The sequence below is a fragment of the Ambystoma mexicanum genome, chromosome 12 (assembly GCF_040938575.1).
Source record: "Ambystoma mexicanum isolate Mex_15411 chromosome 12, UKY_AmexF1_1, whole genome shotgun sequence".
In the NCBI taxonomy this organism is placed as follows: Eukaryota; Metazoa; Chordata; class Amphibia; order Caudata; family Ambystomatidae; genus Ambystoma; species Ambystoma mexicanum.
Genome location: NC_090936.1, coordinates 893,469,471 through 893,490,402, shown reverse-complemented (window position 1 = coordinate 893,490,402; position 20,932 = coordinate 893,469,471). Strand labels below are relative to the sequence as shown.

The window sequence follows — 20,932 nt, the reverse complement described above, 5'->3', positions numbered from 1 at the left end:
CATATACCAGTTAAAAAAATGGTGGGTGGCGGGTGCAGAGAAACATGCCCCAGTTCACTAGACCAATGTCCTTTGTCCTTAGCGATGCAGAGGGGCGATGTTTATTACTCCAGTTAGACAGTAACTTTCTGAATGTCTGTGTTCCAGTGCAGGACCAACCATTGTTTATCTGTTTGCAACATGTTCTAAATACTTTGGTTGCCTACCACGTTTGGGTGGGAATTTTCATGTTGCCCTACTTGCTGACCATGAAAGACACAATCCCACTCAAGCTGTATGTGCTCTTAGAAACCTGGAGGATACATTGGGATGTACAGACACCTGGAGAGCTCTCAGTAAGCGAGAAGTAGACTTCATGTTCTATTCTAAATTGTAGAAATCATATTTTAGATTGGCTATTCAGTTAATCCATTAACACATTATCAAGGCTAATTGAGCACAAATGCTACATCAAAAAACCTACTATGACTAGAGCAAAGATTGATACAGTGGGAGTGGATGATGGAGTCAAATGGCATAAAGTGTGGTCACAGACATTGAGTGCCTCTAGATTCCTCCTCAACAGATACATTTCATTGAGGGTGCAAAAGGAAAAAAAAAGTTAGAAATTAAACAACCTTTTTTTAAAAAAACTTTATTTATACATTTAATATTACACATTGACAACAAAATGTAATACAAAAACACAATGTTCAAAGAATACTTATGCAATTCCATCATATTAGCTTTATCCATAAAGAACAATCAAAAATTGAAATTAAAAAGAGCGAGAAAGGAAGAAAAGAAGAAAAAAATAAAAATAATAAAAATAAAATAAAAAATAATTGTTAAACCTCTCCTAGACTACAATAGATAACTAAGCATAGAGATCATTAAATGCTCCCCAAATCCTCTCATATTTGTCCAGTTGCTCCTTTGCTTTAAAGGACACCCTCTCTCTCCTGGTTAGCAGGCACAAACCTTGCAACCAATCCTAAGTATTCGGAGAAGCATCACTTTTCCAAAATTTTAAAATGTGCTTTTTAGCCAGGAGAAGGGCTCTATATAACCAGAACTTTTTGCTGTTAGACAATCCAATACCCAATGGAATCAAACCTAGCGCACCAAGGAGAGGCTCTCTAGGTATAGGTAAGCTCAAGACTAATTCCATCCTCTGGAAAACACTATCCCAAAATATCTGTATTTTTCGACATAACCACAACATATGGATCGTGCTACCCACCTGTCTATTACAGTTCCAACAGGTGTTTACAGCACTCAACTTGCAAGATTTCATTCTCAACGGTGACCAATATAGGTAGTGATTAATTCTTTGGTGTGTATACCTCAAATCCAAATCCACCTTATACTTAACAGGACCCGCACACACACGATTCCATTCAAAATCTGATAATGAATTATTCAAATCAGAGTCCCAATTTGCCCTACCACATTGTGGAACCACCTGGGACGCTGAAGGTGTAATAAGCTTATACAAGGTAGACGCAGATAAAGGTACAGACTTGGAAAGAAGGAAAATCGTCGGCGGTGCATGTATAGCAGTATTCAACAGCGAAAACAATAAACCAAAAAGCTCCTTCAAAGCATTATAGCGACAAATCTCAGTTCTTTGAGCTTATATTTAAAGCGTAGAAACTCAGTCAACCATTTTCTGACCATTAAAGACCTGCCCAATTCTCCAAATACCTGCATTTTGCCACGTGACCCATGATATAACCTTATTATTCTGCTTAACAGCCTGATTTTTGCATAGGCACAAATCTTCACACAATAAAAACTTTTCCCCCCCGGATCTCATTACCTTTATGCCATTCCTTCACAACATGTTTTATCAAAGGTGGAGTGGTATCAATCGGTAATCTTTTATCCATGAACAAAAGCATGTTTAGTGGCGTGGGAGAGAGAGATTCCTTTTCAATTTTAATCCAACCCATGCCATTAATCTCTGCATCCGCCAATCAATGATGCAGTGCACGCAAAGTAAAAGCCGAATGATAACGCCTTATATCAGGAAAACCAAACCCACCCAGATGTACTGGTTTATGTAAAATATCTTTTGGAATTCGCACCTTATTTCCTTCACCCCATAGAAACCTGCTCATAGACTTATTAATACCCTTTATTTAACACACTATTTGAAAGTGGCAGGGGAAGCATGCTAAAAACATACAATAATTTCGGAAGTGACATTTTAACTGCACTAACTTTTACCCCATAGAGTCAGTTTCAACTTCTCTAATTTGCAACAAAGCTGATCTATTTCTGTAATATTCAAGCGAATATTGTACGCAAGTAAAATCTCAATATTGAATTCCCAAATATTTAAGACCCGAATCAGCCCACATCTCCCGAGCAATATCAAACAACCCCCTATGACATGCCGCAGAAATTGGATAAATCAAAGTTTTGGCAACATTAACTTTGTAATTAGAAAATCTACCAAATTCCTGCAATGTCAGTAGGAGCTCAGGGTAAGACCGTTAAGGGTTTGAGACCAGAACTAGGAGATCATCTGCATATAAAAGGACTTTCGATACATATTCTTCAAAAGGAACAGTGAGGAGATTGGAGGATTATGAGGACTCCATAGTACAACCTGACCTGAGGAAATCTTGGAATGTCATTCTTTCAGTTCCTGTAGAATTGAGGGCTCATTCATGTTACTCAGCATCTTGCGTAAACCACATAGGTTCATCTAGCCAGAGCATGGTAAAGTTATTCGACTCCATTTCCCATCATTACATTTTTTTTGTCTACTCTTTTAAAGTTACAGAAGAGTGACTTGCGGGATTGGCGGTGTGGCAAGTTGGATTAACTCCTCATAGTGCCCCCAATTGTGTCTTCTGGGAACCCTGAACACAAAATGAAGAAATACTCTTCCAAGCAGCTTAAAAAAGATTCATATAATACAATTAGATATATTACCAATTCAGTTTTAGTTTTTGAAGAAAATGTATGTAAAAAAAACTCTTTAATGGACTACAAATGTGTATTTAGGATTCAGTGCAAAAGTTTATAGAATATTTGTGACCCAATTCAACAGTAGATTATTTATAACACTTGATACATCTTCATGCAAGATATTTTTTCTACTTATACATGTTCTCTGAATATAAACAAAATAGTACCAATTCTTCACACAAAGAGCAAAATCATCTTTAAGCAAATCAAAATATGTTTCAATCTGTTGCATATTAACAACTCAAACTCAATCCTCTGATGGTGAACAAAGGAGTTATTCTTGCCCAACATGTTTTGGGTAAATATACCCTTCTTCAGGGGAAGTTCTGTTTGTCTACTAAAATAATTCTAAATCTATGTTGGTACTGAACATATATAAAATTAAACCAAAGCACTTTAATAGACTGTACCACTAACATGCATAATCCCTCCAACCTTGGAATCCTACACAATTTCTGAAGGAGGGGATATTTTTAGGAATTCTGAATGTCCTGTCTTTCAAGTAGGTATTGCATAAAATCTGCTGTCTTACTTTCTTCATATCCATGGTCATCAGCACTCAAAATTCAGTAACTCTAGCGATGATTTGTGTGTTCAATAATCGTTAACTGAATACATAAGTTACCTAATGTTCCATTTCTGAAAACAGTATGTAAAGTAATTAAAATATCTTCTTTTCTAAGTGAGAAAAATAATGAACTATATTGAATATTGCTAGAAACGCTTACTTGCTATGAATGTTGAATGGCTGATATACCAGTTATCACTGCAAATAGTGTTTTTCTGTTGACAAAAGACCAATCGCAAGTAAGATGCGGTCAGGATAACTAAATAACTTGCACAGACGCAGGAGCTGTGAGTGCCCAGAAGGGACATCGGTTGTTCATGACTCGTTCCATGATTACAAAAGTGATGGGTGGAAGGTTTGGAATGAATCTGAACCACTGGCAATTGCTCTGGGCAACCTTCCACACCACCGTTTTTTAGCCCGTCTGCGCCATTGCAAAAAGGGTCCAGCCATGTGCAAATCGGTCAGCTGCCGCCACCAATGGCAGCAGCCCAGCCCGAACTGCTAGGCCAGGTCCCCTCTGCACAGAAAACCAAGCAACCCCAGACATGTTTCGGGCTTGTTGGACCTCCTCAGTGAGGTGCAGCCTGGTTCCCTGTGGCGCAGCGAGCAAGGGACCCACGTCTGGGCATACCCTCTCTCACATGGAGAGACAAACTGTGACTACAAAAGTGATGGGTGGAAGGTTTGGAATGAATCTGAACCACTGGCAATTGCTTTGGGCAACCTTCCACACCACCGGTTTTTAGCCCGTCTAGCAGTTCGGGCTGGGCTGCTACCTTCGGTGGCGGCAGCTGCTGACTGATTTGCACATAGCTGGTCCCCTTTTGCAATGGCGCAGACGGGCTAAAAAACGGTGGTGTGGAAGGTTGCCCAGAGCAATTGCCAGTGGTTTAGATTCATTCGAAACCTTCCACCCATCACTTTTGTGGTCAGTTTATTTCTCCTTGTGAGGGAGAGGGTATGCCCAGATGTGGGTCCCTTGCTCGCTGCGCCACTGGGAACCAGGCTGCACCTCACTGAGGAGGTCCAACAAGGCCGAAACATGTCTGGGGTTGCTTGGTTTTCTGTGCAGAGGGGATCTGGCCTAGCAGTTCGGGCTGGGCTGCTACCTTCGGTGGCGGCAGCTGCTGACTGGTTTGCACATGGCTGGTCCCCTTTTGCAATGGCGCAGACGGCTAAAAAACGGTGGTGTGGAAGGTTGCCCAGAGCAATTGCCAGTGGTTTAGATTCATTCGAAACCTTCCACCCATCACTTTTGTGGTCAGCATGACTCGTTCCATGACATGATTTTCTGGTCCAAATTGGGTGCCATCTTACATGCATTGTCAATTTGGGTCAAGTCGAATGTAGGAATAAATATGGAAGTTATTGTATATAACATCATTCTGAATTAACTCAGTAAATTTGTTATTCTGTACAGTATATTGTGCAATTTTATGTAAACCCACTATCCCAAGTCATGTGATTGTTGGTAGTCTTACTGAGTAAGTAAATATTAAGTCAACCTAAAACAAGTAGTTTAGCTTTCAAAAAAGATTGAATTCTCGTAAACAATGATATTGAAACTCATTCTAAATTCATAACTTTTAAAGTCAATACAAAAGTAGCTTTAAGAGGTTATAGGAAACAGTTTGGATTCCACTGTAGGTCCATCCCTCTCGGGTACATTGCTTCTAATGGCCTGATCCAAAAAATCTCTCTATGTAACAAGTGGTTCAAATTACCTCTTCTCATGGGCAACAATACTGTTTCCAAAGTTACAGATCACCTCTACATGATTTGTCCTTTTGTCCTTGAAAGGTAAAGCAATGATGATTTCAAGTTATCCAACTTTAGATTTATGTTCTGTCCGATGTATTTTAGCTTTTTGATTTGCCATCCCTACATAATTGATGTAAGGATATTGTATCGCATAGATCATTTGTGTGGTGGTGTATGCCGATGTATGTGGTCCCCTCTGAACCAGTGCGTCACAGTCCGGACAACATAAAGCCACTCTTCGACTAGGGTGCCGATACCTGACGTGCTTTTGAAGTAGGTAGAGGGTGAGTTAGAGTAGCCGGAGGAGGAGGAGTAGGCTGAGTGATGGGTTCTACCATCTTCGATTCTGCTAGAACTGAGAGAGTGGTTCCACCAGCTTGGTTTCTTCTAGGGCTCTCTAAATACCCTCCCCCCCACACATTCTGCAGACAAGGCATTCTAAGACTGTGATGCCAGAAGGCAAAGGACATGGAAGTAGGGCAGAGGTGAAATACACCTCTGTGTTTTGTGATCAGTCACATTTAGTAAGGAATATGATGGTCAATCGTAATGAATCGTTTACCTTGTCACTTATTTTACATAAATGTTTTCCTTTGCAGATACCATGGACAAAGTTGAAAACCCATCCAATTAGTCTGGTGAGTTTTTTAATTGTTTATAAAATGTTCTGTCTCTAATTGAAGCAGATATTCACTGAAGAAAATGACTACTAAACCCGGTATTCCATTAGACACTCCTGTCAATATAGACAATCAATATAGATGTGAGTGTGATCATTTCCATAGCTAGCACTGTGGTGTGAACTGCTCCTTTGCGCTGTTTTTCATTGCAGTGTTTCTGGACAGGATGATCGACAGTTTAACGTCTGAAAAAGTGGGGTTTGATGCAGGAAAAAAGAGGGGACCACAGACACTGAAGATCTTTCTTGTGGGTTTAGGCTGGAGGTACAAAGACGTCCTTTCCCGGATTAACAACATTGAACATGTGGGGATGCAGGGGTGAATTCTGTTCACTAAATATAATGGCGCTCCACTGTCTAGACATTTATGTATCAAACCAAGCATTTTGATTTGGTTTATTATTGGAAGTAAGTAGATGGGTATCTAAGAGGTTCTTGGAAAGTCCACGAGAAGGATGATTAGCCAGGCTCTTGATGATCTGCAATTTTTGGACGGCGAGGACTGAAAGACAACGGTGAAGGGAGTTAGCATAATCCAGAGGCTAGCTTGAGAGCATTCATTATGAGGACTTCGTCACATTTAGGAAGATAAGAGTAAGCGGTTGAAGCGTCTGTGCTGGAATAGGCAGAAGTTTTCACTTTGTTAATTTGAGGGATGAGTGACATGCCAAAAGTTGAGCCAACCAAAAAACGCTGAGGTAAGAACAGTTCAAGATTCTTGGAAAGCCTGTCAGGGCTAAAAAAAGATGGTTTACTTTTTGTCTTTATTAGGTTGCAACCAGCTGTCCACCATACAACTTCTGATGCCTGTTCGACAGTTACCAAGGTCATACGATTGAGCTTCACAATTGGGGCTGTGAAGCCAAGCCGTGGTGGCTTGTCTATAATGGACGTTGGTGCTGTAACACTCCTCCCATTATGCACAAGCCACAGAAAAGAGGGCACTCTTTCACTGCCCTGTGTTTCTGAGCATTGCTAGCTCTGTCTGTGTCAAGGTGTGCATGAGAGTATGGAACGCCCAGCCACACTCGGGAGGGTGCAGCATGTGTCTCTTCATAGAGAAAAAGTTGCATGTCCCAGACGAGGCTAATGAATGGCATAGCTGTGGCGAAAGTGTACTGCGAGTATAAGCACAGAGCATGCACAAGCTGCAAAACTGATGGAAGTTTCAGGTAGCAGCTCAGGAGTTGAAAGCAGGGAGAGAATATATCGAATTGCTCTGTTTCTATTTTCCTGTGCATACTAACCGAACGCTGAGCGCAGGAGAGAAGCGGATATGCGATTTGGATGTTTGTGTGCATTTGGGCATGGAGGAGGGATTGCGAGAAGTTGTTCCCGGATGTGCGTTTTCTTCCCAACGCTTTAAGCAAGGTAGAGTTAGAGAGCAGTAAGGATCAAGCTCCAGTAAAAGCATTACATATAGCATGTGACCCGCAATAGCCTACAAAGGTAGATCACTGTTTATCATTGAAGTAATGGGCTTCTTACAGTGATGTACCACACCAGAGATCACACGTAAAATGGTAGATTTATTCCATCTATTTTCCTAGTTACAGGACACTGGCACATCCAATCCAGCCAGCCTTTAGCTCCAACTGCCACACTTTGAACACACAGATTCAGTCACATACCAACACTCCAATATGACATCACCACATTCTGCTCACCTTCCTAGGCCGGTAAAATAGCTCAGCGGGTTGAGCGCTGGCTGCTGCGATCTGAGCGTGATCTGCAGGTCGTAGGTTCGAATCCCGGCAAGGCCAACTCAGTCTTTCATCCTTCTGAGGTCGATAAATGAATACCAATTTCGGTTGGGTGATATTGTATGTAAATATGTGCTGTGTAAAGCGCTTTGGATAAAGGCGCTATATAAATAACTTATCATTATCCATGACATGATGCACCCATAACCCAAGCTACAACACCTCTCCCTCGTTAACAACCAAAAAGGAATACCACCAATAACAACAATGAAACTTCTCACGTGATCCACGTGTGGCCAGCACAAAGACCAAATAAGAAACTCCCCACCTAATTTGGTACAAGAGCAAACTAAGCTAAAAACTCTTCCAAAAAGCACCAACATTCACCCAGACACCACTGTGCAGGGACAACATACCAGACCACACTTGGAAAACAGACCATGAAATGGTACTGAAGATGGCAACGAACTAGAAGCTGGAAAATACCCATCCAGAGATAGAAAACAGATGCACTTCCCTTAGAATTAAAGATGCAATCAAAAAATTGATACAATGCATGCGAAAATGGCAAGTGCGTGTGAAAAAGTATGATCCCACAACACCAGGTTTTTAAGACGCATGTAAGATTAGCTAAAGTAGAAATGGTACACCTGAGCATGCTACATGCTACTCATCAATCTCTCCGCCCCATCCTACCTATCAGAAACCATATCCAAAAACATCTCTTCCCGCCGCATAAGGAGCCACCATGCAAACCAACTCTGCGTACCCTCCATAAAAAGAGCGAACGCCAGCGGCATTGGCTTCCCCCACATAGCACCTAAACTCTGGAATGCCCTCCCCAACGCACTCTGAGCAGAACCTTCCTTGCTCGCCTTTCGCAAATCTCTCAAAAACACGCTATTCATATAACCCACACTACACCTTAGCGTCCTTGCTCTCCCCGCCCGGCGAATGCATAAGCTGCACTGTAAATGCAATCACTATGTATAATGTAACTCTAAGATGAACTGTAAATGCAAATGTCAATGTAACTACTAAGCCTTCATTTGTAACCAGCAATGTATATCTGTAACAGCGCCTTGATGCCCCAGGACTGATGTGTGCTTTAAAAATACGAATAAATAAAATAAACATGAACATGCTGCAATGAAAATGGAACACACTGACTCCACTCCCCCCTTAAAACAGAACCAACACAACCAAAATATTTTGATACCACGCACCTCACATGGACCCAAAGCACCAACCGTAACCATACAGGCAGGTCAACCATAACACTGGAACCAACAGTGAAACCAAAATGACTGTACCCAACAGTCAACCCCGTGGAACTTCTAGCTGTATTCAAAGCGCTTCAAGCATTCGAAGTACAAGTGACAAATCAGTCGGTTCAAATTCTTACCGAAAGCACCACTGCAATGTTCTAGATAAACAAGCAGGGGGGCACGCACTCTCCAAATCTGTCCAAACTGGAACAGAAAGTATGGAAATAGGCACTCAAACGGGGATGTTCCTATCCTCCCAACATGTTCCAGGGTTCTCAATACTTTAGCAGACTCTCTGAGCAGAGATCCCCTACCAGAAGAACACAAGTGGCAACTAGGCTCAAATGTCGTAGACCACATCTTTTCGCAATGGAGTTACCCCCACGCTAGACCTGTTCGCTACAGGAGAAAACATGCAATGCCTAGACTTCGCATCCAGGTTTCCCCAGCCGAACTCCAAGGGGAAACGCCCTATGGATGAGTTGGTCCAGGAAATATGCTTACGCTTTTCCTCCAACACCCACGTCCAGGTGAACAGGGTGGCGAACAAAATTAATAAAAAGCAGATGATGCTCATCCTAGTTGCTCCCATGTGGGCGAGACAACCATGGTATCCACATCTGTGCAAACTGGTGATGTGCGATTCCATCAAACTCACGTGCCAAACCAAGCTATTGACCCAACACGGGGGAATAACAGTTCACCCTCAACCACACTCGATGAACTTGGCAGCATGGCTCCTGAGATCATAGAGTTTGGACATCTTAATCTACCACAACGGTGTATGGATATCTTCAATGAGGCACATAAACCAAATACCAGACACTGTTATTTCGACAGTTGCAGGAGATTTGGAATTTGGTGCCAGTCTAAACAAATAAACCCCATAGAATGTACGCCATCCCACATTCCTAACGTTATGCTCCACTTGTTACACTCTGGGTTAGTATTGAACTCTATAAAGGTCCACCTGGCGGCTTTATCAGTTTACACCACCTCTAAGAGTAAAGTATTGTGGTGGAATGTTCCAGTCATTAAAGCATTCATGGAGGGAGCAAAGAGACTCCGCTCTCGAATCCTTCGCCAGGCTGGGATCTCAATGTAGTACTCGCAAAGCTCATGGGACCCCCCTTTGAGCCTATGCATAAGTCAAGTCTTAAACACCTGACATACAAGACTGCCTTCTTAGTGGCTATTACTTCCATAAGAAGAGTTAGTGAACTGCAAGAATTGTCAGTGCAGGGCCCTTCCTTTGTCATACACAACGTCAAATTGGTTTTACGTACACACCCTATGTTGTCACCTAAATTAATTTCCAAATTTCACGTGAACCAATCCATTGAGCTACTGGCCTTCTTCCAGAATCCAACTAGCTCAGCTGAGAAAAAAACGCCATACACTAAATGTAAGGAGAGCGGTCCATTACTATGTAAACAAGACCAGACCGCTTAAGAAAACAGGCCAACTGTTTGTCTCTGTAGCACCAGGCAGAGAAGAAGACTGCATTTCCAAAAATGCCATCTCCAGGTGGATATTCAGATGCATACAATTCTGTTACTCGTTATCACGCAAAACTCTGCCTTTCGCCCCAAGAGCTCCCTCCACAATGGGTACAGGAGCTACTTTGGCTTTGATCGCAAATGTCTCGGTAGACACCATTTGCAAAGCAGCTACATGGAGCTCAGTACACACTTTCACTCAGCACTACTGTATTGACACTCATTCCAAAGCAGATACACAGGTGGGACAAGCAGTTCTAAAACATCTATTTTCTGCTGGACCTTCTCACAACCCACCAACTTCTCTCAACACTGCTCCCTAATTTCATGCACAGCATGTGATCTAAGCAGATTCCACAAGCCTCAGAAGGGATACATTACTCACCGTAATCGTATTTCTGATGCTTGTATCTGCTTAGATTCACACGCGCCTACCCTTCCTCCGTTTGGAAAGAAGGTGCATGGATGTTTATATGAGCCTCTGTGATATATATCTGCTTGGGTACACCTGTACTCGCGCTACACTTCATGCTACCTCATGTCGGAAACAAAACAATCTGAGAGACCTCGACGCGTGAAGGACCAAGGGTACAGGGAACGTCGCACTAGGGATAGTATTACTGGCACTGTTGAAGTCCCTTTTTCGGGTTTTGAATACAACTGTAATACTCTGCAGCTTCCACTAGATGTCGGCCCATGCACAGCATGTTAATCTAATCGGATACAAGCATATGATTACAGTGAGTAATGTATCGTATTATTTATTTATATATATATATTTGTATTTATTAGGTTTATATAGTGCTTTACGCCAAAGCGCATTACAATACAACAACAAGAATACATAGTAAACAAGAAGCAAAAAAGTTACAAAGACATGAAACAACCCATCAAAAACAGTATGTAGATAAATTGACCAGTTCTAAAGGAGGAATGGATAAGAGGAAGAAGGGAAGTAGAAAGGGAGGTCAGAGCGGTGGAAGAATACAGAGATAACAGGAGGAGGGAAGGAGGTAGGAGAAAGGGAAGAAGTAGTAGGAAGGAGGGTAGAGATATGATAGGAGAAAGAGAGAAGTTAGGGCGGGGGGTGAAGAAAGAAGGATTTCAAGGAGGCACAGAAAGAGGGGTAAGAGGAAATGGAACGGGTGGAGAGAGGTAGGGAGTTCCAGTGATTGGGGGGGGCTAGAAGCTGAAAGGAACGGAAATGAGAGGAAGCACAAGGGGAAGGAGGTACTGTGAGGAGGAAGAGATCAGCAGATCTGAGGGAGCGAGAAGGAGTAGAGAGAAAGGAGAGAGGAAAGCTAGGGGGGAGCTAGCCCATGAAGAGATTTAAAAACTAGGCAAAGAAAGTTAAATTTAAGTTGGGAGTGAAAGGGAAGCCAGCCAAGAAAAGAAAGGGATGAGGAAATGGAATCAAGAGGTGAAAGAAGACAGTAGGATACGGATAGCAGAGTGGTAAAGGGATTTGAGGGGAGCAAGGTGAGAGGCAGGGAGTCCAAAGAGGAGAGAGGAAAAGTAGAAAAGTCTGGAGAAAATGAGGGAAGATATTAGGAGTTTAGTAGCATGGAAGGGGAGGGAGGAGCGGATTTTGCGAACATTGAATAGGTGAAAGCGGCAGGCGCGAGAGGAAAGAGAAATATGATGGGGAAAGGGAGAGGGTAGAGTCAAGGTGGAGGCCAAGGTTATGAGCAGAAGCAGAGATAGGGAGGTTAGTAGGAGGAAAGAGAATAAAAGGAGGGGGGAGAAGGGGGAGGAAGAGTGTTGGAGGGGAAGAATAAGACTTCAGTTTTGTCAGGGTTGAGGCAAAGTGGGAAGACATCCAGTCTTGAATAGCAGTAAGACGGGAAGAAAGATTTTGGTGGATTGCGGGGGTGAAAGAGGAGAAGGAAAGAAATAGCTGGCTGTCATCAGCATAGAAATTATGAGAAATGCCAAAAGAGGAGATAATGGGGGCGAGAAGAGAAGTGTAAAGTGAGAAAAGGAAAGGGCCATGCACAGATCCTTGGGGAACACCGAAGTCCAGAGGGAGAGTGGAAGAGGTACGACCACCCCAAGAGACAGCAAAAGAACGGTTGGCAAGGTAGGAGGAAAGCCAGTTCAGAACAGAACAACTGATACCAAAGGAAGAAAGAGTGTTGAGAAGTAAGGGGTGATGATTGGTATCAAAGGCTGCAGAGAGGTCAAGGAGGACAAGGACATAGGATTGCTTAGAGTAGCAAGCAGTAAGTAGGGAGTTGAGAACATAGGTGAGGGCAGTTTCAGTAGAGTGCTTAGGGTGGAAACTAGATTGAGAGGGGGAGAAGAGAGAGATTGGTAACAAAGGTAGATATTTGAGAATAGACTAATCGTTTCAGAAGTTTAGAGAGGAATGGTAGAATTGAGATTGGGCGGAAGTTGGAAGCAAGGAGGGGGTTAGCAGAGGGTTTCTTCAAAATAGGAATGATAGTAGCATGTTTGAAAGCGGAAGGGAAGGTGGCAGATATCGAAGAATGAGGTAAGGTAGGGAAGGAGGAGAGGTGGATTTTAGGAATCAGCGGGATGGGGAGGGGATCAGAGGGGGTAGCAGTAGGGTGAGTTTTGGACAGGATGAGGGAGATTTCGGAAGGAGTGACAGGAGAGAAGTCAGACAGGGAAGAGGAAGAGATTGAAGGGGGAGGAGGGGAGTAAGAATGTTTTGGCGAAGAGAATATTTTAGAAGAGAAAAAGTCAGCAAAATCGGAAGGGGAGAGGGGAGAATTAGCGGAAAGGTCAGGAGGAGGGGAAAGAAGACGAGATAATGTCTGAAAGATCTGACGAGGATGGGAGACTTGGGATTGGAGAAGGTTAGAATAGTAGGTACATTTAGCAAGGCTAAGGCAAGAGTCATAATGGAGAGAATGGTACGAGAAATAGGAGGATTGATTAGAGGGAGAGCAGAGTTTGAGCCAGCGTCGCTCAAGGCGACGGAGGAGGCGACGCATAGACAGAATATAAGGAGATAGCCAGGGTTTACGTGTTGGGCGGAAGGCGGAAGGGGGTGAAGTTGATCGAGAGTAGAAGAGATAGAGGAGGACAGAGAGGATAAAGCTTCATCAGCAGAGAGAGAAGAGAAGTCAGAGGGGGGAGGGAGGAAGAGCAGGAGTCAAGGAAGAGAGAAGTGTTAAAGTTACGGAGATCCCGTCTAGAGAAGGAAATTGAGGAAGAGGGGGGAGAGAGAGAAGGAAAGTAGAGCATGGTCAGAAAGATAATTGGGGAGGGTAGTAACTGGGGAGGAGGAGAAGGATGAGATAAATATTAGATCAAGAGTGGAGCCAGAGAAGTGAGTGGGAGAAGAAGGGAGGGGAGAGAGGAGGTAAGAGTCAAGAATAGAAAACAGAGGGGATGGTTGTAGTGAAGAGGTGAGGTGTAGGTTAAAGTCACTGAGTACAGTAAAGGGAAAGGGGGATGGGGAGATGAGAGAGAGAGAGAGAGAGAGAAGGTGGTCAAGATCATCATAGAAGGAAGAGAGGGGGCCAGGGGGTCTGTAGACAATTAGAAAGTAAATAGCATGAGGAGACGTGAAAGATTTTATACAGGTATTCAAAGGAAGGGAAGGTGGGAAGGGGCGTAGTAGATGGGGAGAAAAGACAAATAGGGTGATGGAGGAGACCGATGCCACCACCACGACCAGAGGATCGGGAGACATGAGAAGGGAGAAGAGGAGGTAGTGAGGGAAGCAGATACAATAGAGTTGTGAAGAGGTATCCAAGATTCGGTAATACAGAGGAATTGAAGGTTAAGTCGCAAAAACATGTCCAGAACAGCAGCAGTCTTTTGTTGCAAAGGGATCTTGCGTTCCAGAGGGCAATGTTGATGAGGCTAGAGTGTTCAACAATAGGAGGATAGATAAGGTTGGGACGACTGGGGAGGCTAGAAGAGGAGAGGTGTGGAGAGGGGAAGAGGTTGAACGTAGGAGTGGACATGAGGATAAAGGAGAGGGAGAGGAGAAAGGGGCAGACGTAAGGGTGTAAAGAGCGGGAGGAGAACATGGGGAGAGGTAGGAAAGGAGAATGGAGATTAGAGACACTCATAACAAGAGAGAGAGGAGTAATGGGTCAGGAGGAAAAGTAAGGGTACTGGTGTGGGAGGCAAAAAGGGTCGAAAGGTGATGCAGCAGTTCAGAAGCACAAGAAGGGTTCTGAATAGAGGTGATAGATGAGGCAGATCACAGCAGGTGAGTAGGAGAGCAGTAGCGGGAGGAGAGGGGAACTGGATACAGGTGTGCAGGTGGCAGATCACTGGGGTTCAGGCAAGATGGGAACAGACCACACTAGCAGAAAAAAAGAGGTGGGGAGGGACCGGGGAAAGGAGTAGAGGTGTGCAGATCACTGGTGAGCCGGCAGGATGGGTGCAGCTACTCTAGGAGGAAAGGGAGGCGAGGAAGGCAGATAGTAGCAGGTGGGCAGGAGAGCAGACACAATGAGGTTGTGTGGGAAGTGAATGCACCAGGAAGTCGATGGGGCATGGAGGCCAGTTCACGGGAGGCGGGCAGAGGGGCAGAGCGAGAGGAAATGGTGGAGTGATGAGATACGCCAGCAGGTGAGGAGATCACAGGTATCAGCCGAGCAGGAGTGTAGGCACAATGGGATAGTATGGGAACTGTCAGCGCTAGGAAGACCAAGGAGTGAAGGAGGAAGTAGTGGAGTGAAGAAGGAGCAGGCAGGTGTGCAGTTCACAAGTGTGCAGGCAAGATGAGAACGGCCTTTAATAGCAGGATCAAGGAGTCGAGGAGGCTGGTTCGTAGCAGGCAAGCAGGAGAGCAGACACCATGTGACTGTAAGGGAGCGGTCAGCACCAGCATGACCACGGAAGAGCAGAGGAGCAGTGCAGGAGGAAGTGGTGGAGTGATGGGAGTTACACAAACCGGTAGGAATCAGCCCGCATGAGCAAGACAAAGGCTGCAGCTATGAGGTGAAGAGAGGTGCACAGGCAGGTAGGATACAGCCCGCACAAGCAAAACCAAGGCTGTAGCAGTGGAGAGGGGGAAGGCGAGCTGACAGGAAGGATACAGCCCTCAAAAACAAGTTCAGGCGTGGAGGTCAGGTCGTAGCAGGCGAGCGTAGGAGCAGATCCAGAGTAGATAGTGGAGTGATTAAAGGTGCACTGGTAGGAAAGCAACGGCGTGCAAGAACAAGTCCATGGAGGCAGTGTAGATCAGGTGATGACGAGCCGCACCCAAGGTACTGGAGCAGTGCGGGAACAGTCTGTAGAGGACAAGTGAGCAGGCCAAGACGTGACTACCAGCAGGAAGTAGAGTATAAAATGCCGGAGGAGTCAGGAGCGACTCACCAGAAGAACAGAGAGTGGGAATCGCAGTGCAGCGGGATCCAGGGCCAGGTGCCCCGCAACCAAGGGGTCGGTGCCACGAAGATCAGAGCAGGAAGATGAGAATACAGATGAAGAAAGCAGGCCACGAATGAGGCACAGCAGACCGGCGGGGTTACCGGTAACAGAGATGGTGGCCAGGTTGATCCAAGTGAGGCAAGGGACAAACCAGCACCACCACACCAGGAGAAGTGCCTGAAGCAGCCCAGCCAACGCAGAAGAAGCTGGTGCACACGATCAGGACCGGGTCCAGTGACGTGCCTGATGCGGCCCCGCAGCCACGGAAGAAGTTGTTGCAGTCAATCCGGCCCGGGTTTTGAAATCGGGACAAGATCGAGACAGAGCAGGAAGGAGGAGGGGGCGCAGGAAGAGGCCCGGCCACCAAGGACGCAGCGTGAACCCTCAAGCCGCCTGTTAGGCAGAAACCTGTGCAGTTCCCTTGGGGACCACTGCAAAAGATTTAAGACTACAGGTGTTTGGCAGTAAACCCACTTGGTAGCAGTCTGTACCACACAGATTCACTTGGTAGCTGTGGCTGAGCAGTCAGACTTCTCTCAAGAAGAGGTGGGCAGTATGCAGAGTATACACAATAGGTACAGAGACACAGTAGTACAAACAAACACTGACCAGAGCTTTGGTGTAAAAGTATATAATTATTTATTTAAAAACACACTTGTAAATCACACTAGCAAAAAAGATGTAAGTAATTTCAACACACAGTCACTATCATATATATACAACCCTATTCACTTATTAGACCAGTCTCAGTGAAAAACACCACTTATTTTCAGACAGAGGTGAGCGCTTAACATAAGATGACACTCTAATAAGTTGTAAAGAAAGGGAGGGAAAAAAGGCAGAGTTAAAGAAGCAGACAAGTTTCAATACTTTCTCAAAGAACCATAGTAAGGCAGGATAGGCAGAGTTCTACTGGAGAGCAAGGAAGTCAATTGCAAGGCCCACTCTTGGAGAGAGCAAGCAGAAGGGGTCCAGGTTCACCAGTGGGGTTATGCCCAAAGAGTCTTTGTAGATAGTTCGCACAAAAGGATGAAATTAAAGTCAGGAAAAGTTAGCTAGGTTGTCCCAGGCCAGTCCAGGTTAGAAAGTCGAGGCTTTACTGTCACCCCGAACGATCTGTCGCAAGGGAAGCCAGGTGGGACACAGTACCTTAAGTGTGAAGGAAGCTCCAGCGGGGGCAGTTGTTCCTGGCAGCAGGTGCAAGTCGGTGTTTCGTCCAGAGGAAATAGAGGTCTTGCCGTGGAGGAAAGATGAAGGTCGTTGCACTGCCAGGGAAGAAACCAGTCGCGGAGTTCTCTGGATAAAAGGCACTACCCTTCTCTTCGCGGTAGTGGTAAACCGTGGTATTCCGGTTGCTGGGGTGCTTGGCACGGGCAAGGCGGCCACGAGATGCTCCAGGAAGGTGAAAAGAAGGCGAAACTGGTTATCCCCACCAGTCAAAGGAAGAAGACTCTCCGGACTGGAGATCTCCTCTGTCGTCGGGAAAAGTGGTGAGACGGTTCAGCAGGGCTCCACCGGTGGTGTCGTCGTTGCAGGTCGGCTCAGCTTCTCCCTCCTCAGATTCTTAGGTCCTGTGGCGACTTCTGAAGTTCCAGTCCCCAAAGCCCTGCTTTTATGCAGCAAACCCCCATTCACTCAGCCTAGCTGTCAATCAAACATGCTAAGTGGTGAGACGGCCGGCTCACCACTTGGGCCAATCACACAAGAGTGCTACTTGAGTTGCCAAGGCAACTCAGTCCAGGGTGCCTAAACCCCCTCCCACACCCCCTGTGGTACCCAGACAGAGTGGCACCACTTTTGGAGGCTTCTGTGGAGAAGCCCACCAAAAAGTGGAACAAAGGGCTCGACTTGGGTTGGAGTCACAGAAGAGAACACAAACGCCATTTTAGAATTGAGTTCTGGCAAAAAATACCAACCAGTGAATTAATATTAAATAAATAAACCGGCGGTATGTTCGAGGCTATAAGAATTAAATAATTAAAGTTGGTAGCCTCGAACAATGGGAAAATCCGATAGAGATATATTTGCGGTCGAATATAAAAAGTAGTATCCACTGCCACCAGCCAAAACTCGATCAGGTGGGACGGAGACGTGCCCCCAAGAACAACAGACCCCGGGGCAGTAGAATTGCCCCGGCCAGTACGTCCACAATATGATGGTTTGTACTGGTTTCTGTTCATAATTTGGGACTAGTAAAGCCAATGGTGACTTTACATGCCCTGGGAGACAGTAGTCAGTCCCAGGGTATGGAGTCTATGTTGGGGGTTCGCTACGACACCCCTGGGTTACGGCACAGAGGGTGCTGTGTAACCCACATAAAAAATACACGAGACCCTATGGAGTAAAAGACCCCATAAAACACATGGAAAGTGAAAGGAACACCTCAAATCATGTCTAAGAGTGGGAGCAAAAGAATCTCACTCTTAGCAGGAGAGAAAAAAATAAACCCCAAAAATCCAGCAAAGCTGCTGGGGGACTCACTAGGTTTTGGAAATTAGCCTTACAGAGAATTCTCCCTAACACCGCCCCTGCAACAGCAGCCGTACACTGCAACGGACAAGGCTGAAGGACTCGAGCTAGAAAGAGGAGGGCGCAGGATGTACTGGCGGGCCATGGCTGAGGCGGAGCAGGATAGTGGAACAGGTCCAGCAGCAGAAGGTGGAGGAAGCGAAGACGAACATGCTCTGTAGGCGGCAAGCTGTTGCGACCACGCCAGGAAGAGGCCAACTGCCCAATTCGCCCCGGGAGCACCACACCACAGGAGCACCAAGCAGAGATCAGAGCCGGCAGGAGCTGGTTAGTGGAGCAGTGCCGGCATCAGAAGGGGGGAGGAGGCCAGGACGACCAGGCTCTGCAGGCGGCAAGCTGTCGTGACCACGCCAGGAAGAGCGGGAAGAGGCCAACAGACCAAGACGCAACAGGACCACCAAGCAGAGATCAGGTAGAAGGAAGATGCGATTGTGGTGGAAACTTGACACGGAGGTGCTCCGGGTGTAAGGAAGCAGGAACGGACACAGAAAACTGGAAAATTGATGTAAATTATGAGTTTGGAAGGCTTGAATCGGCCTGACAGAGGAGACGCCGGTTCAGGCGACCGTGCGGTCCGGGGGGCAAAGTTATAGGGTGGGGTCCCAAAACTTTTTTTCCCATAGACTGAATGGGGAAAAAACTTTGCTCATGCCTACAGCCCAAACCGCTGGATGGATTTTCACCAAATTTGCGGCAGGAGCAGCGGCTTGGTCCCGAAAGCGTGCTTTTGTAAATTTGATGAAAATCCATCCAGTATTTTTTTTTAAAACGACCAAAAAGTAGGGCATAAAAAAATTAGTGATATCTATGTTCGGTCCGCGGACACACTTCCCTGTTCGCTCTGCGGACAGTGTCCTGATTGGCTAATCGGCTTGCGTCATGTCCGTGGACATGCGGCGTGTCCGCTGATTGGATGGCGGTGAGCGTGAAGTGCATCAGATTTTTTCTGAACGCCTGCCATCTTGTATCCGCGGACAGCACGGTGAAACTTGCCAAAATACTATTTAGTCAAGTGTGTTGGCGTGTAAGACTGTTTGGGGAGGGTGGGGGAGTAAGAGATAGGTCAAATGTTGTATTAATTTAGGTGGCAGGTACCCCTGTTGTGTTTGTTCTGACCGCGGACAGCAGAGCTGTCCTTAATGTCCGTAGTTAATTAAAATGGGGTGTCCTTAGGACACGGTACCTGTCTGTATAGTTTGCATGCAAGTCGAAACTGTTCTAAGAATACATCAAGTGTTCTAGGCTGTTCGTAAATAAACAAAATGGGGGTGTACTGAGGACGCTATGCCTGTCTGTATTGTTCGTAGGCAAGTTTAAACTGTTCTAAGAACCCACGTGGTGTCCTGAAATGTTCGTAAATGAACAAAATGGGGGTGTCCTGAGGACACTATACCTGTCCGTACTATTCGTGGACAAGTTGACACTGTTCTAAGAACACTCATATTGTCCGCGGACATCAAAATTGTCCATATGGCATAGTTAAAATGTTTGATTCTATGGGTGTGATTTATGGGTGTGATATGCTGCGGTGGTTGTGGCCAGGGCCTAGAGTGTTGGGTGCATGGCTGTAGGCCGTAGGCCATGCACCCAAGACTCTAGGCCCTGGCCACAACCACCGCAGCATATCACACCCATAGTGGCTTATAACTTCGGCACCCAAGACCAAATTTATAAACACCGAAGTTATAAGACACTATGGGAGTGATATGCTTTAGTGGTTGTGGCCAGGGCCTAGACTCTTGGTTGCATGGACAAGACCAAATTTATAAGCACCGAAGTTATAAGCGACTATGGGTGTGATATCCTGCAGTGGTTGTACTATACTTACTGTTTGGTTTAGTAGCTGGAGTGCATATATTCTTTGTCTATTTCTGTGATTAAAAGAAAAGATCATGTTAGTATTGGTAGTTTGTAACGACTTATAACATTGAATAATAGACATCTTTTATTTATTTTGACCCTCATATTTAGTAGATTATAAATATGTACTGTGTACTGTGTACTGTGCAGTTTGCTCAGTTTCTGTGTTTGTTGCTAAAATCATTGGGTCTGTGGGAGAAAAAAAAAATCCATGTTGGATTAAAAAAACCCTTTTTTTGTTATGCTACAGTCTATTTGTTTGTTTGTTTTTAGTGTTCACTTGTTGTTTCTGGCTAATGTTCCATCTGTTGGCTTGTTGCAGATCTTTGGAGCAGTTGGATACCTGTTGGCATATTCAAACTGTCTATTTTTTGTAATAATGTAGTGGTATTGGTTTTTATCTGTTTGGTTATTGCAAAATCTTGGGGCAGTTAGATACCAGTTGGCATATTCTAACAGTTTATAGTTTTTTAATTGAAGTTTTGTTAATGTTTAAGTACAGATTAGTTAATAAATTTTGGTTTTCAGAAGATTAAATAAGTGTTTGTAAGATTTGCTGGTAATCTCTGCTTTAGAGTAATGGTACTATAATTACATTCGAACCATCCACATTTTGTTTTTATATATGCAGTGTAGTGACCTGCATTGGTTGTGGCTCCTGTGTGGTAGATTATACCTACTGTTGTGAAGGTTTTCTTACCAAGTGATACTTGACCATGTGTGAATCCAGTCAACTTGCA

At 44.9% G+C, this 20,932-nt stretch overlaps 1 protein-coding gene across 2 annotated transcripts in view; it reads left to right on the top strand.

Annotated features, from left to right (window-relative positions):
- BLTP3B (bridge-like lipid transfer protein family member 3B) overlaps nt 1-20,932 on the top strand; it is a 2,399,137-nt gene that overhangs the window by 258,560 nt on the left and 2,119,645 nt on the right. For both annotated transcript variants that reach the window (XM_069629381.1, XM_069629382.1), the window contains exon 3: nt 5,893-5,931. In XM_069629381.1, coding sequence (XP_069485482.1) covers nt 5,893-5,931 — 39 coding nt within the window. The remainder of the gene's footprint in view (nt 1-5,892; nt 5,932-20,932) is intronic.